This window comes from Hyperoodon ampullatus (assembly GCF_949752795.1).
Source record: "Hyperoodon ampullatus genome assembly, chromosome: 8".
Taxonomy (NCBI): Eukaryota; Metazoa; Chordata; class Mammalia; order Artiodactyla; family Ziphiidae; genus Hyperoodon; species Hyperoodon ampullatus.
Genome location: NC_136921.1, coordinates 21,654,510 through 21,682,446, shown reverse-complemented (window position 1 = coordinate 21,682,446; position 27,937 = coordinate 21,654,510). Strand labels below are relative to the sequence as shown.

Sequence of the window (27,937 nt, the reverse complement as noted above, 5' to 3'; positions counted from 1 at the left end):
GGTCTCTAAGAGGGGCTGTTCGGGGTAGGCTGATCTAGAGGAAGTGAACAGCCTCCTGACTCCTAAGTCACTGTCCCAAGCAACACGTCAGCAGTGGGACCCGAGGATGGAGGGAATTGCTGGGAGGGGACTGAAATCTACTTGAAGGTCATGTCTGAAGTCCTTTGCATTTCCCTCCAGCAGTGAGCCCAGCGCCGGCCACATGGGAGGCGCGCAAACGAAGCCCTTCCGAATTGAACAGAAAACAGGAGACAAAAGCACCCACTCTTGTCCACTCCCGCGCCAATCTTACCCAAACCCCCAAGTTATTCTCATCCTCCAGGAGTCAGGGAGCCCGGGGTAGAAGGGTGTGGAGGGAGAGAGGCCAGGGGGTGTAGGGGACCCACGCAGCATGCAAGGAAGTGGAGATGGGCGAGTGGGCGTGCGCGCACGCAGAGGCCCGCGCGCGGGAGTGTCGGGGGAAGGGGGTGGTCTCCAAAAGGGGGAGGGGAGAAGGCAGGGGGCGGGGAGAAGCAGGGCCCTTTAGGACCCGGCTGCGGCGGCGGGGGAGGAGAAAGAAGCGGAGGAGGCGGCTCCCGCGCTCGCAGGGCCGTGCCACCTGCCCGCTCGCTCGCCGCCGTCGCGCTCACCGCCGCCAACATGCTGCCGAGACTGGGCGGCCCCGCGCTGCCGTTGCTGCCGCCGCTGCTGCTGCTGCTGCTGGGCGCGGGCGGCGGCGGCCGCGGGGCGCGCGCCGAGGTGCTGTTCCGCTGCCCGCCCTGCACGTCTGAGAGCCTGGCCGCCTGCAAGCCCCCGCCCGCCGCGCAGCCCGCCGCCGAGGCCGGGCCGGCCGGCGACGCCCGCGTGCCCTGCGAGCTGGTCCGGGAGCCGGGCTGCGGCTGCTGCTCCGTGTGCGCCCGGCTGGAGGGCGAGCGGTGCGGCGTGTACACCCCGCGCTGCGGCCAGGGGCTGCGCTGCTATCCCCACCCGGGCTCCGAGCTGCCCCTGCGGGCGCTGGTTCACGGCGAGGGCACTTGCGAAAAGCACGGGGATGCCGAGTACAGCGCCAGCCCCGAGCAGGTTGCAGGTAATGCTGGTTGGGACAACTAGTTCGGAGAAACTTGGAGGGCAGCGGGGGAGCCTGGCTGGCGGCCCTTCTGGAGGGAAGGAATGTGTGGCGGAACCTCTGAGACCGTTTTAGCGGAGGAAGAGCGGAGTCCTGGACCGGCTCTGAGCGATTGTTGGGAGGGGGGACCAGAAAGTCAGGCCCGGGGAGGGGAACTGGAGTTCAAGCGTGCGGAAGATCCCCGGCTACTAATTTGGTGGGGAAAAATGGGGAGAGAGAAGGCATCCCTGTTACCATAGGCTTCCCCGGTGGAATGTACCCTGACTTCTTTTTTTGGAGGGGGAATTTCCTGGGGAGGAGGGTGTCGGTCAGATCGGGGTGAGTAGGAGCTTGAGGCTTATTTGGGGCGCCGCTTGAGCTGGTGACCGCCGACCGAAGGTTCCTGGAGAGGTCCTGGTGGAGGACGCCGCCGGGGGCTGAGGCTGGCGGGTACCGGTGACACCAGGGACCTCTAGTGAGAAGGGGGCGCTAGGAGAAGGCAGCGGCGCCTTGAGGTCCCTTCCTTCTGGGATTGTGAGGTGAGAAGAAAGGACTTGTTGGTACTTTGTAGGTTGGGCTGCCTAGGGGGAAAATTAAAAAGGAACGCTGCTATTTTACAGAGAGGACGAAGAAGGCTCTTGCTTTTATGTCGTGTGGAACGATAAGAGAGGGACGTTTGGGAGGCGAGGAAGAGACCCCATTCGTTGAGTCACTGTAACTTAAGCCGGGTCGCCGGCTGCGGTCCGGGGCGGGGGCAGCCAGGCCGCTCAGTTTAGCATCTGGGCCCCCGGGCGTCCGGCAGGAGGATGCCTGGGCCGGGGCGCAGCTACTCTTACCGGAGCGAGGTGTTGCCCTCCCCCCGCCCCCCATCCTAATTGAGGGAGCTCTTCCTGTCCCATAGAATGGGGGCCCTGAGGTTCTTTGTACGGAGCTCGCATACCCCCAAACAAGTTTTTCGGGGGACACAACCAGCCTATAAAGATCTCTCACGTGTTGGGTTTTTTTTGTTGTTGTTGTTGTTTGTTATTTTTGTTGTCGGTTTTGTTTTTTAAATTACAAAAGCCTCCTGCCCCAGTGGTCTGGAGGAAGCTGTAATTATTTTCTTTCCTCTTGGAGACAGTGGTGAAATGTGTCCACTGCCTGCTGCTGTTGTTTAAAAAGCAAGTTTCTCAAACTTAGAGGAAAAAAAAAAAAAAAAAGAAGGAAAGAAAGAAAAGAAAAAGTGAAAAATTCTTGCTTGCTTGTCAGCTTCTGCGGTCCTTGGCCCCCTCCCGCCCCGGACACCCCCCGGCCCCCTTCCTTCAGCCTGCTATTGTTTTTTTCCCTGTTCTCCTTGGGAATACAATTAGGGGTCAGAGTTGAAATCTTTTCTTTGTCGCATTTTGACCTTGAGTGCACAGCAAGTTAGGGCTTCCTCTGAGCGGAACCCCTCAAGTCCCTTTCTTCTCACTCCGGCTTGCTTCCCTCCCTAGCCTGCCTCGAAGTTAACCCTTTCCTCCAGCTTCTCTTAGAAAGTAATAGTAAAAGGGAAAAGACTCAGCAAAGGTCCTTTCACTGTGGGTGCCCATCCCCCCAGTCCCGCGTTCCTCCTCCTTCGCCCCCCAGCACCCCGTGGTCCACCGGGGAGGTACTGTGCTTTCTGAACTGAACTCTGACAAACTAAACATCTCCCTCAGCAGGGTGAACTTTTGTTCAAAAGGCCTCCACGTTCATAGAATCGTTTGGATTCTGACTGTTTTAGCCAAGTGCGTAGCACATGTCCTTCCTAACCTTCCTAGCCTGGCTGTGTCCCTCAAAAAACCTGTTTGGGGGCATTTTGTCATTCTTCAGTCCTCTCACTCTCTGCCTGAACACCAACTGTCCTGCCTCCCAACCCCCAGAGGCAGGTTAGGGTCTTCAGAAGGGAACAGATGCTGGGAATTCTCCCATTCACTCCTCCCTGGAGTCGCCAGGGGAGCTCGGGGACAATGGGGTGAGTTCATGGGAAGAATGTCACTGTGGATTTTCTGCCTGGTTATGGGACTCCTTTCCGCCAGCCAGCCCCAGCTGCCTCCACAGCCTGCTCCCAGCGGCCAGACAGCCGCCTTCCGCATTTTTCTCCTGTGCTCCAGACTGGGAAGAGGGGACACCAAGGTTGGGGGTGGGCGGAAGCTGAGCGGGTGCCCTGGAAAGAAGTGCTAAGAGCGGGGTGCCTGAGGCGTGAAGAGGGCTGAGGGGAAGGGGGCACTGTGAAGAGGAGAGAAACCTGGGCTTGCTGGGGTGCAGGGAAGAGAGAGAGGGGCGGGTTTTGAGGCTCCTGTGCAGGAGAGGGTCTTGAGCCAGGGCGGGGATCGGGGTGCTGCGTGGGGACTGCGGGGGTCCGAGTTGGGTGGGGTGTGCCGACAAGAACGTGGCCCCGATGAAACCTTAGCACTGAATGCTGCCGCCTCCTCTCCGTCTCCCATTTCTCCTCCCCCCTCTGAAGAATGACCCCCCCTCCCCGCCCCATCCCAGCCTGCATTCCTCTTTGAGCAGGTTGCTTTTGAGAATTTTAAACATACCCTCTTATTTCGAGGCAGCAAACCCCAGCAGTTCCGGCTTTGCTGTTAGCTCTTTTGTCTTTGTTCCCTGGACTCAGGGGCTGTGTTGCTGGCTTCCTGGGGATGGCTGGGATGCAGGGGGTGGGGGTGGGCACATCAGCGGGTGCTGAGCCTGCATCCCATGGGGGTGATGGGCTGGGACTTGGTGGTTCAAAGAAACCCAGAAGTCAGACGGAGGCGCAGATTGCGGGGTGGGGGGCTTAGAGTGGGTGGGCCTGGAAGAAAAACAGGAGGGGGACCCTGAGATCTGCGTGAAGTCTGGACCTGAGAAATGCGTGGGTGTGTTTGGTGGTGGCGTGAGCAGAAGTGCCTAGAAATGTTAGGGAAAGGAAAGGAAGCAGGCCTGGGCCAGTCCGGGCCCTTTCAGAATTCAGGGCCTCGGCCGGGCCGGACTGGCTGCCTCAAGCATCTCCCCTGCCTCCTTCCCTTCCGTGTACAATGCCGGGGATTATGCCGAGGGGCGGAGCTGCCCAAGTGGCCGTCTGGCCCGCTGCACTTATAAAGGTGCTATAGAAATGTGCAGTCATTCAAAGTCCCAGGGCCGGCCGGCGGGCGGGCGGGCGGGCGGGCGGGCCTGGGGAGGCTTTGCATCTGCAGTTGCTGGGGGAGCATAAAGGGGGGCAGAGGCGAGGGCTGATTTACAGTGGTTCAGTGCAGCTTCAAAGAAGGGGGAGAAAAAGCAACGGGACTTCTGGCTCAGAGCGCTGCTTTGCATCTTGTCTTGCATAAATTTGCATACTGAGTTCAAAGTCGTAAAATAGTCTTGGGGAATGAGTGGGACCTACTGTCACTGATTGCTAGCGTCACTACCTTTCCCCACCCCCCACCCTAGACAGAATACCCAGAACTAGCTCTGCTAAGCTGCTCTGCCTGAGTGTGTTGGAAGGGGAGATGGGGGACTGGAGGGCTGCTGCTTCTGGGTCCCTCTGGGGAGACCGGAGATCTGTAGTTCCTTGACTACAGGGATTACGCAGGGTGTGGCTCTGTGCGCTGTGGCCTTGGAAGCAGGGCTGGTCTGGAGGGTGTGACTCCACAGGTCCCGAACCAACTAGGCAGAGGCAGGCAGTGTTGGAGTCTTTGCCCGCAGTCTCCCTGCTCACCTTGCACTCCCATCCAGAGTGTTCACGGAGATCGTTCCCCATGTGTAGTGATAATGGCCCTGTCTGTTCCTTTGATGAGATATTTGAGGAAGCTTTGAGAAAAAAAAAAAATCCTATTAACAGTGTCAAAAGATCTTACAAAAACAAAACCAGAGGTAAGGAGTCTCTGAGTTAGAATAGGTGGTGGAGGAGAGGGGGAAAGAAAAACCCATCTGTTGTGGACATGAGGGTCTATCTATGCAGTGGTTCTTGGCCTAATTGGAGCCTTGAGTTTCCTGGCGGGCAAAGGGAAGAGGGAGGGTTAGATGGTTCTCACTATTAGCTTACCTTAGCAGTGAGCTTTAAAATAAACTTTTCAGGCACATCATTCCTTTGGGGGAAAGAATTCCTACAGAAATGACTGCAAGGTGCCTGAGAGTCGGGATGTGTTCAGCCACCAGCTGTCAGACACTGAGGGTGACTTTGAGAGCATCACTGTTCTCTAGCCCATTTATCAGGTTAGCTTCTCCTCGGTTCTCAGATTAGCTATTCTCTGCTGTAGAAAATGGGACACACAATTGCTAAGTTCTGATATGAACAGGTTCCAAAAATTCTTGGTTCTAATGAAATGCAGGACAGGAGTACCCGAGGCGGGGAGGGGTGGGCAGGGCAGGGGCTGCTAAAGGGAATGAGGGAGAAGTAGAAAATGAACAGGCTGTGCCCATGTTTGGTTTTGTTATTGGTCCTCCTCACATACTACAAAACCGTGCCAAAAAAAAAAAAACAAAAAAACAAGGCTTGGTTATCATTATCATTATTTTTTAAAGAGACTGCCTACCCAGGGACCGCATTTAGTTTTAGTCTCTCTCTTCTCTGTGTTCCCAGCTCCCCTTTTCCTCCTCTGCTTTCTCCATCCTGTCTTCACAACCCATTCTGGACCGTTCTCCTCTCCCACGCTTCTCCCACTATAATTCTAGCACACCTGGCTGGATGCTAATAAGCAGGTGGACAGGGCTCGAGAAAATGACATGGGAAATAGATTGGCCTGGCCTTCCTCAGGGATCCAAGTAGATGGAGACCACGTAGATGATTGGGGATTGGCATGTTTGAACCAAATCTGACCCTTAAATGAGGAGGGCGGTTGGCTGGCAGTGCCGGGGCTGGGCTTCGTGGGCGGGGGTGCCTGCTAGGGCTGCTTCTGCCAAAACCAAGGCACAGAGGAGCGAGGTTATACTTCTAATGCGCCGGGGTGCTGGCGATCTGGTTGGCAGATGTTTGGAGCCCCTCTGCGTCTCCTTGCTGTCTCTGGCCAGCATTTTGCTGAGATGGCAGGCAGCCTCCCGTCTGTCCTCATCCTGGTATGAATTACTTCTTTGCCTGCTTTGTCTCCTGTCTTACAGCATCCCTGCAAGGGAGGCTTTTTACCTCCATTCCACAGGTGTGGACTCTGGGGCTCAATGGAGGGGCCACCTGAGCAGCTAAGTAGTGAGGTGAGAGGCTAACCTGGCCGCCTTTCCTCTGTACCCCTCTGCCTCTGTGACCAAGCAAGTGAGTGCGGGCTGTTGGCAGAAAAAACCTTTGACCCCCGTCAGCCAGAAGGTTTGTTCCTGGACACCCGCCACGTGCAGGTGATGCTTGGGCCACCGTTCAGTTATTTGCATTCCCTTGACTCTTTGGAGAGGCCCAAGTCCTAGAACTTGGGGAATTCAGAAATGGAAGTGGCCCGCGTGCAGTAGTCAGGAGTGGCAGAAGGGTCCCAGGACGGGCCTCTAGAGAGAAGAGCTGGTGGGCAGTGGGTGGATGTGGAAGCAGCCTGGCCGTTGCTGGAAGATTGACCTGGGTTCCAGTGCAGGCCCGTCTCTGAGAACCTGCGTGATGACGGGCCCGGGTCTTATCTTTTGGTGAAATGGGGATGATTGTATTTCTCAAATGGGGTACATGTGAGGTCAGCTATGATAATGCAAAATGCCTGGCACGTAGTAGGTTCTCTTAGCTGCCTTAATCTTGGCAAGCGACGTCTCCTCTCTGACACTTAGGCGGCCTTTAAAACGAAGGCCGAACTGGCTGTGTCAGGCAGGCCACCTGTCTCTGAAGGTTGTACCAGACGCTAAGGGGCCTCATCCTGGTGTGACCTGGCTTTGGTTCAAAACGCAATTTCCTACCACTGTACTTGCCACCCGAGGCAAGAGATGTATTCTCTCTGAGCCTCAGTTTCCTTATCTGTAAATGAGGAATTGATAGCACCAACGTCATAGGGTCACATCTGTGTGTGTGTGTGTGTGTGTGTGTGTGTGTACAGATAGATAATACATAAGTCTATGCACTTGGATGTTTTTCGGTTTTTTTCCTGTAATGAGCCACTTGATTTCCATCTCTCCACTTATAAAATGGAAGCATCCATACCTCTGACCCATTTTCACAGACAGACTGTAGTGGAGCTGTTTGTGGAAAAGGTAATGAAACTATTTCCAATGCAGAATAAACCCAGTTGACAATAAACAGATGGCCTGAGGTCCAAGGCTTGCACGTTTTATGGATAAGTTAGGTGGTGCTCTTTAGGGCTCATGCGCTAGGATCTGGAGCTGACCATTCTTCTGGCAGCTTCACTGTAGTGCCCGAATGGGGGTGGAGGGACTGTAGGGGGCAGAGCGGGCCCCAGAGTTTGACCCTGGGTACTCTTGCTGGCCTTGCTACTCAGAAATGGGACAGGTTGAATTGGACATTAGGAAGAACACCAGCACCCAGAAGCTGAGTCCTGCCTTCACCTGCCAGCCGACCTCTAGGACCCAGCTCTCCAGTTGCTGGAGTTCAGAGGACTGGGGAATCCCTGAGGCCACATCTCAGGGGTGGGCAGCACCTTCCTCCACGGATGGCCTCCACAGGTCACCTGCTAGGACCCAGGCTTTAGCAGAAGAGTGTCAGAACCAGTGTGTACTACTAACACGTTTGGTACACGGCGTGTGCCGGGTGAGCTGTGTCGTATTGTCAGTGCAGCCAGTGAAGACCCCATGGTGCCCGTTTCCTGCCCCAGGAAAGTGGGCTTTCAGGTCCATCCTGTCTGGGCCTAGGGTGCCAGAAAGTTGAACATGATCCTGGCAAAGAAACTGGATGTTCTATCCAAAAAAGCGATGTGTTCTTACTACGCCGTCTCCAGCGTTGACCTCACTCCCCAGTGGAGTGGGGCCTGAGGGGTTCTCAGCAGGCATGGGCGAGTGTTTTCTGGGCCCTGGGGTTCTTCCTGATGTCTGATTCCACCTGTGGTCCCGGAAAGCCCTCTGAATGGCCCTTCTGGCCACGATGACATGACACAGTGTCTGTTGTCAAGCATCTGATGAAGTTGAGGCCCCAGGAAGCAGAGAAGCTGGATGCTTGAGTCTTCAGGGGTCAGCAGATGCTTGTGGTGAAACCAGGGGCAATAGGGACAAAGCACAGCGTTTGCCACTGGGCATCTGGGGTGGACCGTCTTGTTAAACTCCGAGGACCTTGGTGGTGGGGGGGAGGAGAGGCAAAGCTCTCCTCACAGAGGGGGTGGTGGGTCCAGAGAAATGTGTTGGCTTTCAGGTTCCAGAGTAACTGCCCCCTCTCTTACCCTCTCCCCCGACTCTGAATAGAGTGGATGGGCTCTAGGAGATTTTGTTTTTCCTACTGGAAAATGGACCATCTCCCTCTGTCCCTCCCCCTACTTGGCTTCTGATCCTCGACCCTCCCCTCCCCTTCCTGGGCCACTCCTGTTCCTTAACAAAGCCAAGGAAGATCTGGGCTGGCTCAGCTCCTGGGTGTCAGTCAGGACGCAGAGGGAGACCTTGCTCAGAAAGCCGGCTCCCCCGGAAAGAAATACAGAGTCGACTGTAGTGAGGAATTGTTTCCTTTCCCCTTTTTTTTTGGTGGGGGGGAGGGGGCATTTGGCAGCCCTTGGGGCCCCTTCTGGCCGCCAGCCCCGCATCTCTTCCTGGCTCTTGGGAGGCAGGGCAGGAGTGAAGACTGGGGAGAAGGGAGCAGGCCTGGCAGACCTCCAGCTGCCGGGCTGGGGAACTGGCCCACAGGCCCTGGTTAAGTTGGCCCCGAGCAGAGCCTGGGGAGGTTTCTAATTAGTGGACGGGTGTAGGTGTGTCGGCCTGTGTTCATTCAAGGAACTGAGCTCTGCGGGTGAGGAAGCCCTGTGGGGAGGGGCGCTGGCCCTGGGAGGCCTTGGTAAGTTGGGGAGGAGGGGGGAGGCTCAGGGGTTCCTTCCTGATAGGGGTCGAGGACATGGGGGCCTTCTAGCTGGAGTGAGCTGAGTTGGATTGTAGGGGTGCAGTGAGCAAAGGGTCTGCCTCACAGGGTAAATGACAAAATACATAAGCATAATTAAAATTGCTTTTTTTCTAGATATTGTCTACTGCTACCCAAATGCCTGTAGTTTTTTTTTTTTTTTTTTTTAATATTTTGGCCACACCGAGCGGCATGTGGGATCTTAGTTCCCTGAGCAGGGATCTAACCTGCGCCCCCCGGCATTGGAAGCACGGAGTCTTCACTGGACCGCCAGGGAAGTCTGACTGTAGGTTTTTTGTTTTTTCTAGCTGTTTTAGCCTCAAGATTCTCCCCACCTGACAGGTGAAGAAATCAAGGCCGCATTCAGGTTCAAATGCCAAGGCAAGTACAGACCAGAATGGACGGACCAGAACGGAGTCTGGGTCTCCAGATTCTCGTTCCAGAGCTCCATTCCATCAGACTCAAACACGCAGAGAAGCAGTGAATTATATACTGCTGCTTGGAAAAGCTCCTTTTCCCTGGGAGGTAGTAATTAAGGCATAACTTCTCAAAAATGTTCCTTTATGCAACTCCCCAGGAAGTTTCTTTTAGGTCTATTGTCTTGACTTCTGGATGGAGGTGCCAAGTTGCCTGTGGATGGGGAACTTACTTTCTAAAGTGCCTGAGGCCAAGATAAAATGAAAATGACAGTTCCCCTGGGCCCTGCCCTTGCAATTGCCTGATAAGGCTGGGTGGCTTCTATAGAGACACTGGCAGGAGGTGTGTCAGGCGAGATAAAGGGGGGTGGGGAGGAATGGGTTTACTGGATCCTAAGGGCTTTTGGGGTTGGGTGGGGGCCGCTGGCTTATGACTGATGGCTTCCTTCCCTGGGAAGATGAGGGAGGGTCCTGTAGAGATGGGAAGAGACAAGGTGATGGGGAACAGTAGAAAGGAAGCCCTGGGGTTACAAGGTCTTGGTCAGGAGTTTACCATGATACCAGTGACCAAATGCCATTCTGGTTGGTTAAGAGCTATGGAGTTAAACCACCTGGGATTTGGTTTTGGCTCTGCTGTTGCTGCTTGATTTTGTGCCACTGACTTCATACCCTGTGGCTTCTTAGTCAAGTGTGAGAGGAGATAAGAAATTATCAACCTCATGTTGTTCTGTACACAAACTACTTAGCACAGGGTTAGAAACTCAGAGAATCAGGTGAATCGTACTGATGCTGACCTCTCTCCCCTCTCTTCTCCCTCTGATGTCAACACACAGAACAGAAGAAGGCACATGCTTGTTTTTTAGCTGTTTGCTGATTGGCCAGGTTTATTAAGAAGGGGCACTTAAGAATCCTGCAAGGAAGTGTGGTTGCTTCCACAGGGTGTGGCTTACCTGGACAGCTGCCCTTTGCTTTGGAAAGTCCAGAATGGAGTCAGTGGTGGAGGGTTTTCCAGAGGGCGGTCATGACCTTTGGTGCCGTTGTCACTCATTGTGGTTCTGCCATGGCTGACCACGGACCAGGGTCCATTCATGCCCCTTGAGGGGAGGATTCTTACTTGAGGCCCTGCTAGTTATCTCTGGTTCCTTTGCTGCCTCTAAACCAAGAGAGCATAACCAAGGAAGACAATTGATGTGCTGCAGGTTTATATCAGACAAAATTAGTGAACTTTTAGTTGAAGGAAAAGAAAGCATGGTGACCTATTTAAAGACACTTATTTATATTCAAGACACTTCTTGTGCTGGTTTGAGAGTGTGGCCGGCAATCCTGGACATCTTTGCAGGTTTTCAGTTTCTTTTTGCATCCTCTGGGTTCAATTTGTCAGGCCTGGGATAGCTGGGAGACGTCTGGGGATGGAGAAGAATTGGCAGAAGGAGAGGGTGGAAGGAGAGAGGTGAGTGGGACCCAGTGTTTATGGTCCATGGGAGCTGGTCTGTGTGGTGACATCAGAGCTGAGTGCAGGGACAGTTGTTTGAATGTGGGTCCTGGTAGAGGGAAGTAGCCTTCCTCTCCAATTCATGCTTCTGTTCGCTCAGTGCCTTTCTTCTCTCCTAACCACTCTTGCTGCTCTGGGGCTTAGATGGTGAGGGAGAGACCAGAAACATGAAAAAAAGAAGTAATATAACAGGATACTCTAGGCCAGAGAGCGGTGGAATGCTCTTTGGATAGTCAGTTTTCCTAATGTTTAAACACTGATTGAGCACAGGTACAAGCTATGAGACTGACTCTATACAGATACAGTTATCATACCACCTGTAGCACGTGCTTTTTTTTTTAATTTTTATTTTATATTGGAGTATAGTCGATTAACAATATTGTATTAGTTTCAGGTATACAGCAAAGTGATTCAGTTATACATATACATGTATCTATTCTTTTCCAAATTTTTTTCCCATTTAGGTTATTACAGAGTATTGAGCAGAGTTCCCTGTGCTATACATATACAGTAGGTCCTTGTTGGTTATCTATTTTATTTTATTCTATTTTTTGGCTGTGCCATGCAGCATGTGGGAGCTTAGTTCCTTACCAGGGATCTAACCCGCACCCCCAGCATTGGAAACATGGAGTCTTAACCACTGGATCGCCAGGGAAATCTGGTTATCTATTTTTTTTTTTTTAAATACAGATAGCCTTTTCAAAAATTAATTAATTAATTATTGGCTGTGTTGGGTCTTCGTTGCTGTGAGCGGGCTTTCTCTAGTTGCGGCGAGCGGGGGCTACTCTGTTGTGGTGCGTGGGCTTCTCATTGCGGTGGCTTCTCTTGTTGTGGAGCACGGGCTCTAGGCACGCAAGCTTCAGTAGTTGTGGCATGTGGGCTCAGTAGCTGTGGCTTGCGGGCTCTAGCGCACAGGCTCAGTAGTTGTGGCGCACGGGCTTAGTTGCTCTGTGGCAAGTGGGATCTTCCCCGACCAGGGATTGAACCAGTGTCCCCTGCATAGGCAGGTGGATTCTTAACCACTGAGTCACTGGGGAAGTCCTGGTTATCTGTTTTAAATAGAGCAGTGTGTACATGTCAGTCCCAAACTCCCAAGCTATCCCTCTCCCACAGCACATGCTGTTTGATCCTGGAGGGGAGCAAGAAAAGCACTTGAAAAAGTTGGATATTATCTAAGAAGAAACCAAGTCAGTAGAGATGTATATACATTTCATGTAAGTAAACAGGTGCTGTTTTAGCCTTTTGACCAAGGCTCTTGGGAAATCTTGATGTGAAATAATGGGACCCCTCTCTGGTGGATAAAGTTACAGAAGGAGAAGAATCTCCAGTCTTGGAAGACGAAAGCTCAATCTCTTTCTTCCAAAAAGGCAAATTGAGCACACAAAATGTCTCCCTTCCTGCCCTCTTTTCATGATGTGTACTTTGTTTTACACTCTATGGAAGCTAAGTACAAGTTTGTGTCTTCAAGAAGCTCCCTCCTTTGGAGGAGGAAGGAAAAGCATGGACCCATGGCTTTGTGCCAGTGCACTCAGGCTACAGGGCTGTGAAGGAAGCCGAGTCCAATTACAAGAGTGCTTGGCCCAGGGATGCCCGTCATCCACTCAATCAAGTGGCCTTTGGACACTTGGAGGCCATATTGTCCATCCTCCTTCCTCTTGAACGATATCAGAGGAAGATGTGTAATTTTTTTCCACCTGCAATTTGTTACTCATTTTAGTTCTTCCTATGAAACTCGGGTGGCTTCTAACATAGATCTCTCCCATTTCGGTTTAAGGCTGCTACCTCCCTGCTCCTTAGGAAGCCAGAACAGCTGTTTCCCTTCCATTGGGCATGAGTGACCCTTGAGTGTTGATTCCTGCATCTTCCCCTCCTTGACCCTGTGACCCGCTTCCACTCTCTTCGAGTCTTTGCTCTGACTCATTTCCCAGTTCTTCATGCTGCACAGACCTGGCCGGGAGCCCGTGGTCAGTCTCCGACTGGCAGGCAGGTGGCTCTTGTGACACTGGCCTCTGAGAGTGGCACTGAAGTTGGCCATGTCACCGTGATTTGGTCCTCCTCTAGCCAGCGGGGTTCAAGGGGCACCCGTATTTACTGATACCCCTGCTTGACAAGGAGGGTGAGAGGTGGATGGAGTGAGTTCCTTTTAAAAGAAAGCTTTAAAAATGCAGAGAAATACTAAGAATGACATAATAATGCCAATCTACCACCCACAGCTGGGAACGTTGATATTTCGTTGTCATATTTACTTCAAGTCTTTTTTTTTAAGCTTCCGCTGATGGCCCTCCCCACCGGCCACCTGTTCCCTGGCCCTCCTCCCCAGAGACAACCACTAGCATTATTTAGTGTTTCTCTTTCTTAGCTAAACAGATTTGCTAATGAATGACCAACATTTCAGAGTCATTCTCTGAGATAATGGAAAATGTACATAAAAGGTTTCATTCTGCAACTTTTTCCCCCGTCCACTTTAGGTTTTGAGATCTATGCATGTTGATAGACACAGGTCAGAGCTATACTTTTTCTTTTTTTTTTTTTTTTTTTGCGGTACGCGGGCCTCTCACTGTTGTGGCCTCTCCCGTTGCGGAGCATAGGCTCCGGACGCACAGGCTCAGCCGCCATGGCTCACGGGCCCAGCCGCTCCGCGGCATGTGGGATCCTCCCAGACCAGGGCACGAACCTGTGTCCCCCGCATCGGCAGGCGGACTCTCAACCACTGCACCACCAGGGAAGCCCCAGAGCTATACTTTTTAACTGCTGTATATTATTCCATTGTATTACCCTACTGATTTTATTTATCCATTCATCTATTGGAAGGCTTTCGGATCCCGTTGCTAATAGCTTTTGGCAAGTACAGTGATGCTGCAATGAACGTTTTTGTGCACATGTCAGAGAGAAGTAGAATTACTGGGTCAGGCACACTCTTCCCATAAGCCTTTGGTCTACGTTTGCACCAAAGCACACTCTCCGCTCACTTGGGCCTTCAGCAGGTAGGTCCCCTTGCCAGGTTCTCAGATGGCTTTAGCTGAACCAGACGAGACATGCTGGGGACTCACGGAAAGGAGGGAAAGCTGATCGTGCTGTTGACCATCTTGATATCAATTTCTCTGGCTCTTCAAGGACAGACTGGCTCGCAGAACCCCAGAGGACCGTGGCTGAATTTGAGCATGTTTTTGTTTTCTCAAACTGTCTGCCTCAGCCCTGACCCTCCCCAGGTCTTGGCGATTCCAGGAATGACCCTGGTGTTTTATGAAGCAGTCCTTTGGAGAACGCAGAGGCAGGGAGGCCCTGCGCTTTCTGGTCACTCGAGGGGGAGCCCGCGATGAGAGATGCTCTAGAAAACCTCCATGATGCTTGGCCGAGGAGGGCCCCTGTATGTGCATCTAAGCATATACATGTGTCTGTTTCTGAACCCGCATGTCAGTGGGTGCGAAGAGCTTACGAGGCTTCGTCTTTGCAAAGTGTGCATGTGAAGCCGTATCTCTTGCATAGAAGCCTTTTCTCCCATCACCAAGAAATTCTTCAGGAAACCGAGGCAGGAATCACAGAGGAATGGGGCCCTGAGCCGGAAGGTGGTTGGTTAAAAGTACAGAGTCCTTGACCGCCCCCGCCCCAAGGCTTGCTGTCTCCGAAGCTCTGGGGCTGGAGTGTAGGACTTTATTTTTTGCAGGCTCTTCAGACGATTTCTGATGAACAGCTACAATTGGGAACTGTTTGCCTGGTCTAACTCTCTGAATTTACAGCTGAGCACACCGGGGCCTGCACATCTGGAACACCCAGCCTGGCATCATTCAGAATCCCAGGCCTGGCGGTAACATCAGGATCAGAACCTTGGGCCTCTGGCTTTCCGGCCAGTGCTGCACTAGAACCGGATGGCCAAGGCTTCGAGCTCCAGAGCCTGTGTTCCAGAGGAGATCCAAAAAGGGCTCAGAGTGGCATGGCAGGTAGTCGGCCCTCTCTGCCCTCCTGTTGTCCACCGTCGCCGTTATCTCCAGTAGCGGTTTCTTCCCCGTATGAGGATGGGGCTGGGTGCCTACTGGCCATCCCAGTCCACAGACTTTACCCAGCTCTGCAGCCCTTAGCTCGGTGATGGGCTCGTGGTAGCTGTCGGTGCAGGGAGATGGTCTCAAGGTGAGAAAGGCCAGTTCTCGCCCTTGTGTGATGTGATCTCCTGTGGGACCTATGGGTCTAGAGCATCAGAGGAGGCTGCTTGTTTGCAGCCATTCCCTTATGTTCGGGTGGGCGGCGGGTGTCATCAGAGAGGAGACCTTTTGTTCAAAAACCATACTGAGGAGCTACTGGTCTGTTGCCGAAGGGATTTTTCCCAGAACGAAGTGGCATCTGAGAGACATCAGGTTTGCTTAGCTGGCTCCCTAGCAGGGAGCAGGGGCTCAGAGAATGGGAAGGGAGTTTGGAGTGAAGCTGGGTGTCAGCAGGGCGTAGATGGCCCGTCCAGGAACGCCTTTAGATGGGCTGGAATGCCACCACGTGAGACATCCATGCACGCACTAAGGATTCCAGTGTAAGAGGCCGCTGCTGCCTGCCCGCCTGTGACAGCCTAAGAAAAAGGTGGCTGCCCGCCTGTGACAGCCTAAAAAAAAGGTGGAGGAAGGCACATGATGTCTCTCACCCAGAGAGACTAAGGGCTTCAGGTTTAACCTTAGCTGAAAATTAACCAATAGGCCCCCTTCCTACCCCACCTGTTTCTAACTTCTGCCCCCGACGATGTCCCCCGCACTCCCCCACCTCCCAGCAAGGCCTGAATCACCCACCCCGGCTTCTGCGTGGGTTGTGCTGTTGAACAAAGTGGCCATATGCTAGGTGAAGTTAGGTGAGCACAGTCAGCCATACAAAGGGACTGGCTTCAGAGCCTCTCCAACAAAATCTGCCTCCCCTGTGTGTTGGTGCGTTTACCTGTGAACCCTGCCTCACCTATGCGTGCACGGCGGTTATGAGACTCTACCTATCTTTCCTCCCTCTCTCCTTCTCTCCTCTCCTCTCCCCCTTTCTTGCCTGCCTTCCTCCCATCTTTCCTCTGCCTAAATTCTATAAGCAAAGTTAAAGTAATTTTGGCAAATCCACCCTTGCCCAAGGACTTCATCAGATGGCAGAGAGCTTTGATTAGCCACATATGGACTTTATACAATCAACAGAATCAAGCTTTAGAAGAAAGCTGTAGAAAGATGTAGATGCAGAACTCTCTTCTAACTCATTTTCCCCCCATGCGTTGGCCGTTCTGCAGACCAGGTATCACCCACCCTTCCCCTCTACCAAACAAACGCACCTTTCATTTACTCTTTCAAGAACTAGATCATCTGCACATTGCTTCCAAAGCCTGATTCTGCCCGCATTGGGAGTTTGAGTGGTACTAATGCTGTAGCCTATTTAAGTAGCAGCCTTCACGTTAGTAGGGTGATTATTCTCATTTTTCAGACGTAAGACATTAGAGCTCAGGAAGGTTAAAGGGTTTGGCCAAAATCACGGGTGAATTGTCAGTGGCAAAGCCAGGGTTGGAATTCAGGGCTCTTGACTCCTGGGGTTCTTTGCCCATTCGAGTTTGTGAATGAATTGTCCACTGCCATGGATATTAGTGGAGAAGTTGTCCTGGAGGGAGGAGGAAGATGGTAGTTAGTGTTTATTCTTTTGCCCAACATATGTCAAGGTTAAGTGCATTTTGGGAGGAATCAACAAAGAAGGAGCCATGTGAGTTCTGTGCCCAGCCAGGGTGGAACCAGGAAAGCAGCCAGCATTCTCCTGGCCTGTTACTTGGAATCCATTCTCAAAGGGCCTGGAATGCTATTACCTGTTGAAGGAGGTGAGTTCCCTGGAGGGAGTGTTGGATTTAGGGTTGGGTTAGATCATCTCTGTGGTGCCCTCAGCTCTTAGATTTCCAAATAATCATGAGATAGACGGAGGAGAAGGTTGGAAAATGGCTAGGGTTTCTTCGGAATAAAGAAAAGAAGAAAGAAAGGAGATGTATTCACCTCTTATGGAGATGTGTGATGCTGTTGGGAAGAGGTCTCCTCTTCTCACCAGGCCTGCATGAGGACAAATGCCTCACACCGTAAGCAGGAGCGGGTAGGGGGTTGCTGTTAGATTCTTAAGGCTTGTTTTCCTCAGAGTGCTCTAAGGTCTCCCGTAGATAGTTGCCAACGTCAAATGGAGCAGAGGTCGGAGCATCACAATAGGAGAAAGTGAAGTTTCATGAGAGAAAGGGTCTTCATCCGCTGAGTAAGGTTGTCAGTGCTACAATCAAGCCAGATGACACTGCGGGGGAAAGGACTGTGCCAAAATTAAGTTTTAAAGCCAGAGTGTCAGTGCACAGAAGTAGGCATCTTTCTGCTCCTGGAGTGTCCCCCTCCGGCTTCCCTGCTTGGCTAGCTTAGTAAGGCCGGGTCACAGGGCAGTGCGGGGACCCCAGGCCAGTCGTGGAGCACCTCTGATGACAGCAGAGACGTTGTGCGTGCTCCTCTTGGACCCAGGCGCTGGTCCTTCTGGGCCTTGGGTTTGCTGTCTGTAAAATAGGACACCTCGTCCATGTCCTCTCGGTCCATCTGTCTCGCATTCAGCTCTCCTCCAGGTGTGTAAGGTGGGAGGGTGTGGCAGTGCCCCTACGGCAGGACGGGCCTTCTCCCCGCCCTTCAAGCCTCCCACAAGGGAGACTACTCTCCCTCTATCATCTCCCCAACTTGTCTTTGGAAAACCTTGACCTTCTGTACATAATTGGGAAACTCCCTTCTTCAGCGTTGACCCATTTCCTGGGTCACTAGGCAGAGAACAGCTACTGCTTACTGATCCTTACAGGGACATCTCTTCAGGAATCTTGGAGGTCCCTGTCAGTCATCTCTAAGCCCGCAGGCTTTTCCAGTTATGTGATTTGGGTTGCTAAGAACCATCTCTTAGAGTGACCTTTGCACTGTAGCCCATGGAGCTGCATACATAAGTGGTTGCTTAATAAATATTATTCTGAACCGAACTCTCCTAGGCAGAAAAAAAAAATGCAACTTGGTATTTTTGTTCTGAGGGCAAATTCCATCTCTAGCTGGAGTTCTCCGTGTGGAATGTTTTCCTGCGGACTGCTCTGTCACCTATAAGGGAACGTATGGGCAGAGCTTGGTAACGTGTGATAATGTCCTTGTCCAGCAGAGCGTGAGGGTGCGGTGCCATGTGGGTGCTTCCCTGAGTGTGGGATGCAAAGGAAGCAGCAGCTGAGGGCTAGCCCCTTGTGCCGGCCCTGTGTATGCATGTGGCAGCCCTCGACATCCTCCCTGCCACCCATTGGAGGTGGATCCTGTTTGTGCCTGTTTTACAGATGAGCAGTGAAGGCACAGAGAGCTTAAGTAACTTGTCCAGGGCTGCACAGCTCAGTGGTAAAGCTAGGATTCAGCCAGGCAATCAGACTTTGGGGGCTGAATCCCTAAACCTCTTTGGCTGGAATAGGATCAGTCAAGGAATCAAGGCTCTTCTCAGGCTACAGTCCTTTCTTTTTCTTTTTTTTTTTTTTTTTGCGGTACGCGGGCATCTCACTGTTGTGGCCTCTCCCGTTGCGGAGCACAGGCTCCGGACGCGCAGGCTCAGCGGCCATGGCTCATGGGCCCAGCTGCTCCACGGCATGTGGGATCTTCCCGGACCAGGGCATGAACCCACGTCCGCTCCATTGGCAGGCGGACTCTCAACCACCGCGCCACCAGGGAAGCCCTACAGTCCTTTCTGATCTCCACCCAGTCAACAATTGCATTTCCCTGTCCTGGGCTTCCACTTCAAGATGTGGGGTGTCAGCACCTGCGTCAGCAGACCAGGCCCATGGATTTCCTCATCTTATTGGCACTTTCATTGGCAATGATGAGATCAATAAAGGAATGGAATGAAACATACCCTTGAACCCAGGTGTCCTCCATAAGGGTGGACGAACTGACCTTCCGCTCAGAGCCGTCAGGGACATCTCAGGACAGGAAGCCACCTCTCTCCTTCTGGGATAGGACTACCCACTTGAGCCCTGTCTTCTGGGACCTGGAGTGGGGCTGCATTATGACTTTTGGGGGCACCAGATATGTTTGCCTTTGTGGGCAAACACAGAAGAATTATAAAATCGTATTTTATAACTGCAAACGTATCAGTGTTATATGAAGATGTTTGCTTTGACCTAAAAGTTTATTTTTACATTTCCTAGGGCCCTGGGCACTGTGCCCTCTGTGCCTGATGAACAGACCAGCCCTGCCTGGAGCCTGCAGTCCTGAACGTGCATTAATCTGTGTGCCCCTCTCTTCCATCCAGTGTTTCCAGAGCTTGCAGGGGGCCTGGTTCTGAGCGTTAACTGCGGGCTGACCTCTAGGGCTCAGCCAAAGGATGCTTCTTTGGCCCCTGTCAGTGGTACGAGTGCCCGGGAGAGTTAGGGAAGAGGGGTCAGCAGGCTAAGAGTCCTCTGGGGTCCTCACCACCACCACCAAGAAGGAAGGCTCATAGGCCAGAAGTGTTCCTTGTGATGGAACAGTGGTGGAAGGGTCTTAGCCGAGGGAGGGGATACAGTAAAGCTCAGATCTGCTTTATGTGAGGCTGGGAGTCTTCAGCACTGGACCGGGAACTTCAGGCCTCTGGATCAATCCTAACTCCGAACAGTGGTTTTCAACTGGGGACCATTTGGCAATGTTCAAAGACGTGTCTGATCGTTGCAACTCGGGGAGGGTGCCGCTGGCATCTGGTGGGTAGAGGCCCAGGATGGTGCTGGGCGTCGTACATAGGACAGCTTCTAACAAAGAATCTTCTGGTCCCAAAGACAGTAGTGCTGGGGTTGGGAGACCCGGATCCCGAGAATGTTCCAGGCATTGGGTTCTGGTGAGTGGAGCCTTCCCAGACGTTCCTGAAGAGGTTTAAATGTGGGCCATCCTGCTCTGTTTCAACCTGAGAACATGTAATTGCAGCCACAGTGGAGACGGGCTGTCTTAATTTAAACCTCGGGGCAGCCGGGCAAATCTGCCCCCCAAAGAGAGGACCCCGGTGAACTTCTGAGAGTCACAGGCTTCGTGACAGCAGAGCGCATGGTTCCAGAAATGGTGGGAAATTTCCAGAGCCCTTGTCTAATTACTTTGTGAGCAGAACTCAGGGCGTCGAGTGCAGAAGTGGTGTTGAGGTCTCCATAGATTCTCTCTGTCACTGTGGGCAGGAAGCAGGCTGGGCAGGGCACGATGAGGATGGGTTTGTTGTGCCCAGGGTGAACTCAGGTCCGAGGGGCTGGGCAAGGGCCGCCCAGAGGCCCCCATCTTTTTCCCCCTTCGATTCTGCATGGTTCCCAATGCAGCCGGGGAAGCAGGACTTTTCTAGGCGTCTTGCTGTCTTCCTTCTGTGTTCCCCGGGCCAGCACCTGCAGGGATGAGGGCAGGGAGCCTGCAGTTGTGTCACCAGGTCCAGGTGCAGGGAAACAGAGAAGCCTGTAGAAATGGAAATGGCAGACCTGATGGTGAGGATGGAGATGAGTCGTTCCCCACCCCCCCATTTGTGCCAACATCTGCCTTATGCTTCAAGGTTAATGTTAAGCAGAATGGAGGGTTACCTGAATCAGCCCATCCTATTTATCTGCCAGGTCTGTCTCAGACTCTCACAAGCCTCTCCTTCAGCCTTCTGCCCTCTACCTCTGGTGTCTGAACAGGGAAGGTGGGATCATCTTCGTGGTTGGCCTCAGCTGCCTGACCAGTCCCAGGGGAAAGCTGCAGCCAGTCCCCATTCAGGGGAACCGGGCCGGTAGCTGAGCCAAGGAAGCAGGACTGCTTCTCTTGGGGTCTCTGGGTTTCATCTTCAAGGACAGAAAGGGGAGGGCAGGGTGGGTGAGGAAAGTTTGGGGCGGGTGACTGTAGAACGTGGTAGATCAGGACTCCCACCCAACTTGGTGGCAGATGCTTCAAATCAGCCTTCCCCTGCAGGTGGTGCTGGGGCTTCTGGAACAGGATCTCTAATCTGCGCTTGGTTTATTTATGATAAAATCTGGGCTACCCGGAGCCCCTGGAGAAATAGCCATTCTAGAGACAAATTTTCCGGGTTTCGAAGGGCTTACTCATTTAAATATTTCAATTTTTATTTTTCTAAAGTTGAACAATTTTGGATCGATATCTTTCTTACTACTGAATACTTGTCGTGTTTACCCCTTTCCTTTTTGGATGCCCCGAAGTCGTAACATCAACACTAGTCTTGTTTCAGGCCACACGACGTGCAAGTTTTCAGGGGTCATCAATGGCTGTGGAGTTGTTTGCTGTGCACTAAATGTCCCCGGGAGTTCTTATGTTTGGTTTTTTTTTTTACTGTCCTCTTTCCTCTCTGCCATTTGATACTTCTCGCCACTGACCACGTGCCTCCCTTTTTCTCCTTTTAATTTTGTTGATTTTATTCTGCGGTGGCCTTGGAAACCAGACATGCAGAAACCAGGCTTATCTGACCAGTGCTACTGCGAACCGTCAAGGTTCTTCATGCACTGACTTTCCTTGACTTGTGAGGAAAGCATCGCGGCTTTACGATGCATGGATGTGATGACTGCTGTTCTGATGCTCAGAAGCTTATCTTCCTCTGCTTCCTGCTTCTTGATTGGGTTCCACACGGCAGGGGTAGCAGATCACTGAGGCAGCTGTCATCATCAACATCATCAGCATCATCGTCAAAGTAATCACCACCAACAGGACACAGAGTTTCTGCGTTCCACACTGTATCTTAACGGCTTTACCTATAACATACTCTCAGCAGTTCTGTAAAGTAGGAACTATTATTGTCCAGTAGTTTACGGTTAAGAAAAACAGAGGCACAGTGCGGATATATATGCAGGAGAAATACAGCTGGTATAAAAAGTGGCAGAGCTGGAATTCAACTCGAGTCCTCCCTCCTATCCAGCGCTTGCCAGTCTGGAGATAACGTGCCTGGTTCTAAAGGATGCTCCAGCTAATGAGAACTGACCAGGCATCAGGCCTAGTGCAAAGGGAAGGGATGGGAGTAAACCTCTGTTGAACTCCTCCGTTTCCAGGGACCCTGTTGGTGCCTGGTCCCCCAGAGTCTGCTGGAGCATGCTCCGAGGATGCAGGCGCTGGCTCCCCAAGGCACGGAAGAGGGTCCCACACCTTAGCTGGTGAGGGAGTGAACACCGAAGCTCACAATCCAGAGGGGGTATCATGGCCCCCCTTTTACAGGTAAAGGCCAGCTCTTTCCACCGTATAGCATGTCCAGGACAGCGACCCCCTGAGCCCACCACACTGTGCCTGAATTCTGAAAGGACTGCCAAGTACTAGGTGCCTCGCCTGAAACCCTTGTGTAGAAATATTGTAAAAGCCATTCGGGTATGTTATCCAGGCTGCAAGTTTTCGGAGGTGCATTAGAGGGGAAGAGAAAATGTGCAAGATTTGTTTGGAAACTCCCCCTGCCTGCTCCCTGAGCCCTGCAGGGGGCCGCTCCAGGCAGCGTGGTCTGAGACCCCGTTGGCCCTGCTGTGTCTGCGGGGGGCTCTTTGCACCCCGGCCCGCCTAGAGCTTGCCAGAAATTGTCTCCCTGGTTAGGACCCTTCCATACCATTCACTCTGTTCCCTGGCTGGACGTGCCTAAGCCTGCATGAGAACGTGGGAGGGGAGGGCTGCTCTCAGGGCCCCTCCACCTGAGCTGTGTGCACCGTAGGAGCCGTTCCCTATTGCCAGCTGGCTGGAGGTTTAAGAAATCGAAAGACTTAGTGGATGGTCCTTGGACAGACATCTGGATGAGGCTACGTGCCCTGTGATAAGATGAAACTGCAGCGTGGTCGTCGTTCCTGTTCTGGGGGCTCTCGATGTAATGGGGGGTGGGGCAGCATGCATAGACAGGAGACAAATCAGGGTCCCGGGATAGTGCTGTAGCAGCCGTCGGAGTGGAGCGTCAGGGCAACAAGAGGAGGAAGCAGACGGGCAGATGAAGAGTGATGGCGGAGGGGTGCTGGACGCTGTGTTCTTCTGGTGGCAGCATGGCTCTCCACCTCACTTCCCCGCCAGACACAGCACGGCCCAGTGATCTCTGTGGCATGAGTTTTAAAAGCTCATCCGATCCATGCCTTTTCCAACCAGACCTCATGAAGACTTTAAACGGGAAGTTAGTGGCGGGTGAATCTGAGAGGTCTTTCAGGAAGAGTGGTGGACATTACCCGTGCCCTGGTGAGAGCCTTGCCCACGTGGTCATCCTGTGTTTGTGCCCCTCTGCTGCCCCACCCGCATCCTCCCCCTTGACCTCCTGGGGTGGAGGCAGAGCAGAGTAGGTGACCCAGGCATTTTTCTGGAGTCAGAGAGCCTGCGTTCGAATCCTGCCTTGTGATCTTGGTCAAGAAATTGACCTCCGTGAGCCTCAGCTTCTCCGTCTATAGAAGTTGGGGGACGTTGCTAATTGTGCTCATCGTTGCTGTGAAACCGACATTGATCATCCACATAAATCACTTAGCACCACTGCTTAGATGTTAGGCATCACCTTCCTTGTCATTATCAGGGGTCCAGATCGTCCCTGGAGGGCCCACCTCTCTGGAAACTGGACCTGCAGCTCTTCCTCCCTCCCTCTCTCTGCAGACAATGGCGAGGACCACTCTGAGGGAAGCCTGGTCGAGAACCACGTGGACGGGAACATGAACTTGTTGGGAGGTGGAGGTGGTGCTGGCCGGAAGCCCCTCAAGTCGGGCATGAAGGAGCTGGCCGTGTTCCGGGAGAAGGTCACGGAGCAGCACCGGCAGATGGGCAAGGGTGGCAAACATCACCTCGGCCTGGAGGAGCCCAAGAAGCTGCGGCCGCCACCTGCCAGGGTCAGAGCGGGTCGGGTCTGGTTGGAGGGGTGGGAGGATGTGCAAAGGGAGTGTCCCAGCAAGCGGGGATGTGGGCCCCCCGATGAGATCCATGTCCTGTGTGCCTGCGGGCAAAGCACTTTCCTTTCTGATTCTGCCACTGACATATTCAGTGACCTTCAGGCTGATCAGTTTCTCTTTGGGGGGGCCTCAGTATCTTTGGCTGTGAAATGGGCTCTGCATATGGGTTCTTGAAGTCCCTTCCTTCTAAAATCTCCCACGTTTCTGCTTGGCTTCAGGACACAGGCAAAACAATGGATGCTAGAGATATAGATGGATCCACCTGAGCTTGCCCACTCTTGTCGCAATATGCTGCCCTCGCTCAGCTCCCCCTCTTCTTTCCAGCTCGGCTTTGCTGTCCTGGCCCTGGTTGGGTTTATGGAAGGGAATGGAGGTTGGGCCACTGGGTGGGTGCAGAGATACTCTAGAGGCAGCCACTTGAATTCAGTATTTGCAAGTAGCTCCCATTTTGACCCCTGAAAGCCGTGGACACGGATGGAGGAGAGGAGGGAATACTCACATGCAGGTGACTTTCTTTAGGGGTGTGGTGGAGCAAAATCATATGGTAGGTAGATTGCTGGGCTGGGTGTCAGAAGTTCCCGGTTCCACCAGCCAGCTGTGTGGCCCTGGGAAAGTCCCTTCAGAAGAAGCACGGGCCTGTTCCCACTCTAAGCATCCTCTCCGCGTGCCTGTGCCCACAGACCCCCTGCCAGCAGGAACTGGACCAGGTGCTGGAACGGATCTCCACCATGCGCCTTCCCGACGAGCGGGGGCCCCTGGAGCACCTCTATTCCTTGCACATCCCCAACTGTGACAAGCATGGCCTGTACAACCTCAAACAGGTGAGCGAGGATCTCCTTGGCCCCGGACCCTGGGTGTGCCTTCTTCTTGCCCCATCACCTGTAAGCCTCTGAGCGGGAGACCTGGTGTTCTGTGAGGAGGCGGGTGGGGATGCCAGCCAAGGGGGGAGGGGATGCCAGCTGCCAGGCCAGGGAAGACGGGGGCGGGGCTTCTCTTCTTGGCTTCAGGCTTGTTAGAGCCTGACTCCATGTACCCATCTTACCTGCCAGCAGTGCTTGGTGTCCAGGAGAGGAGGGAGCCTCTTGGAGGAGAAATAGCACCTCACGCCAGTGTTTCTTGATTTTACTGAGCATTAGAATCACCTGCAGGTGATTCTGGGGCCTCGTCCCCAGAGACTGTCCTTCAGACGGTCGAGCGGAGTCTGAGAGTTTGCGTTTCTAACCAACCCTCAGAGGATGCTGATGATCCGTGGACGGCATTTCCAGAATCACTGACTTAAACCATTGACCAAGTAGCCTCTCTGGTTTTCAAGTATCTCAGGGAATGGAGAATCAGGGGTGGAGAAACGCCACTTGAAATATTTCTAGAAACGGAGCCCTTTTTCCTCCCCTTTCCGTTCTGTTCATATGTCTTCTAATGATCTATGTATGCATATTTCCCCTTATCATTATTAATATTGTTTACCTAACCACATAGAGTTTGTAGTGATGATTGTTAGTGGCTGTTTAACATGGTCAGTTGTCCTTTCACCTAGTGCACTGCTCACTTCCCTCAGCTCATCCCTCGTATAGGGAGAAAAAGTCTGTGTGCATTTCATGTAAGGCAGAGAGAAGGATTGAGATGGTGTGGACTCCACCGGCCATTCTGTTTTCCAGCAGAGGTTCTGAGCCCAGCTGCACACTGGGTTTCTCTAGGGAGCTTTAAAGAATACGGATGCCCGGGCCTCACCCCTAGAGATCCAGATTTTGTGAGTCTGGGGTGCTTTCTGGGCACCAGATTTTTCAAAGTCTCCCCTGGTGGTCCTAGTGGGAAGTCAGAACTGACTTTTAAAGGGTGGGTGTGCAGAGCCAGGAGATGGGGTACGGGGCTCTGCTGAGCCCCCGGGGTGGGGGTGGGGTCTCACTTCCCCATCTCCTTCACAGCCCAGGCATCTTGCCCTTTGAAATAGCAATCTAGCGTTAAAAGCTATTTGTTCGTTCACCTGCCCTCTATATGTAAGCCAGCTACTTCGTTTGGAGCTCAGAAGAAGAAATAGTGATCTTTTCTTCTGAACCTTATGTGTAAATGGGGATTTGCAAGAGGAATTGGCTTATGGGTAAGATCAGGGATCCTGGAAGGGGAATGCCTGGGTTGGCATCTCAGCTGTGGCTCTTACTAGCTCTGTGACATTGGGCAAGTTACTGAACCCATCTGGGCTTCCTTCTGATCGTCCTTAAAGTGGTAAAGTAATGGTACCTACTTCACAAGGTGGTTGAGAGGATTCAATAAGTGTATGGTAGATATGAACTGTAAATGAGCGGCGTATATGACTGCTTACGCCACGCCCAGCACATAGTAGGACCCGAGCTAACGCTGACTTTTATGTGCGTTTTCCGCCTCACACTACGAGTGAACTCCAGTACACTGGGTCCCCGGCTGGATGGGACCTCCCCGTGGATGGGGGCTGAGTTTTTCCATCACGAGGCATCCCCAGCAGCCTTGCTGATAACCAGAGCACAGTCCCTGGGCCAGCAAGCAGCACCAGCGTGAGTCACGTTGGAGTTTATTAGCCGTGCAGAATTGCAGGCACACCCAGACCTCGTGAACGGAGCCTGCATTTTGGTGAGACCTCCATGTCCTCCTCTTCTGTCTCCTCAGTGCAAGATGTCTCTGAACGGGCAGCGTGGGGAGTGCTGGTGTGTGAACCCCAACACCGGGAAGCTGATCCAGGGGGCCCCAACCATCCGGGGGGACCCCGAGTGTCATCTCTTCTACAACGAGCAGCAGGGGGCTCGCGGGCTACACACCCAGCGGATGCAGTAAACCTACAGCCAGCCGGTGCCTGGCACCGCCCCCCACCCCTCTCCAAAGCTGGCAGAGCAAGGAGAGCGCTTGCGTGGTGGGTGGAGGGAGGATTTTCCAGGAGTTCTGACACGTGTATTTATATTTGGAAAGAGACCAGCACCGAGCTCAGCACACCCCCCCGCGCCCCCCCCTCCCTGCCTTCCCCCTCCCCAGCTGGAGATGCCTGCACCCTCCCTCCTCGAGTCCCTGCTGGGCAGGAAGCGGGTGGTTGCAGTGCGGAGCTGGGGTAAAGGTTTGGGAGAGGGAAAAAAGAAATTTTTATTTTTGAACCCCTGTGTCTCTTTTGCTTAAGATTAAAGGAAGGAAAAATAAAGCATGTGTCTTTTGCCTGAGTCTTTGGGGCCCCCGTGGGAAAGAGATCTCGAGGCTCACCAGCCTCCTTCCCTCCAGCCTTGGCTGGACTCGCGGGGAAGTGGGACGGGCACGGTCTCGGTTTTCCATTCATAACACAGCAATGAGATGGATGGGGCAGGAAGAGGGGCTATGGAGACTCAAAGTCCTGCATCCAGGTGGAAGCCTCCACTGCAGCCCTAGGAGTCTGGACTCCCAGCTGAGGCTCTGGCCACCTTCCCGCCCTTGGGTGGGCCCTGGGGGAGGAGGGGTGGAGCCCGTGTCTCTTTCTCTCACATTCAGATGACACTGCAGAGGAAGAAAGGGAGCAGGGAAACGGTGGAATTGGGGTCCTCTGGCCCCTGAAGTCAAGGAGAGCTCCCTTGCCCAGGGGGAGACATCTACTCAGCCCCCAAGGAAAAGGAGTGGGGGGGCCTGTTGTGACCTCTGAGAATCCAGGCCTGCTCGCAGATGGGCCTGAGGAGCTGTCTGGCCCCAGAATAGCACGTGTTGACCAATGTGGAGGCACTAGGGAACCAGGCACAGATGTGGGCCCTATTTCTGAAGCACAGTTCTGTGTGAGAGCTCTGCCTGCTTGGTTCTGTTGGCCCCTTCAGCCCCGGCCAATTCCAGGGGGCTCCTCACTTTGCGGGGGGTGGGCATGGGGGAAGGAGTGCCCAGTGCTTTCAGACCCACTGTCCACACACGGTCCCATTGGCCCCATGTTTCACGGTGCCACCCCTCTTCTGTGACATCTGACCCCTTCCTGCCATGGAGGAGGGGACCGGAGGCAGCTTTGCCTGATCCACCTCCCTCCTGACCGTCCATTTAGCATCTCAGGAGAGGCAGAGGGATACCTGGGGCCCGGACCAGGGGTGAGATGAGTTTCACTCCTTGAAGAAGAAAAGCAGGTCCCCCAAAGCAGACATCCCCATTCAGAGTATCTAGGCTGGGCCAGTAGCTAGTGGCTGGCCGCTCCGGAAGTGCATTAATTCAGTTAATCATCATGAATCCACAAATGAGGTGCTAT

At 53.2% G+C, this 27,937-nt stretch overlaps 1 protein-coding gene across 2 annotated transcripts; it reads left to right on the top strand.

Moving 5' to 3' along the window:
- Positions 1 to 639: 639 nt before the first annotated feature.
- Positions 640 to 26,890, top strand: IGFBP2 (insulin like growth factor binding protein 2; the record flags this gene model as incomplete). Of its 2 annotated transcripts, none has more annotated exons than XM_079710508.1 (4): positions 640 to 1,066; positions 23,444 to 23,673; positions 24,414 to 24,554; positions 26,371 to 26,890. In XM_079710508.1, the coding sequence occupies 4 exons, from the start codon at positions 640 to 642 to the stop codon at positions 26,533 to 26,535; spliced, it is 963 nt and encodes a 320-aa protein (XP_079566634.1). In that variant the 3' UTR covers positions 26,536 to 26,890. The 2 variants fall into 2 exon arrangements, with proteins under 2 accessions (XP_079566634.1, XP_079566635.1); XM_079710509.1 differs by lacking the exon at positions 640 to 1,066 and adding an exon at positions 1,570 to 1,623.
- Positions 26,891 to 27,937: the final 1,047 nt, after the last annotated feature.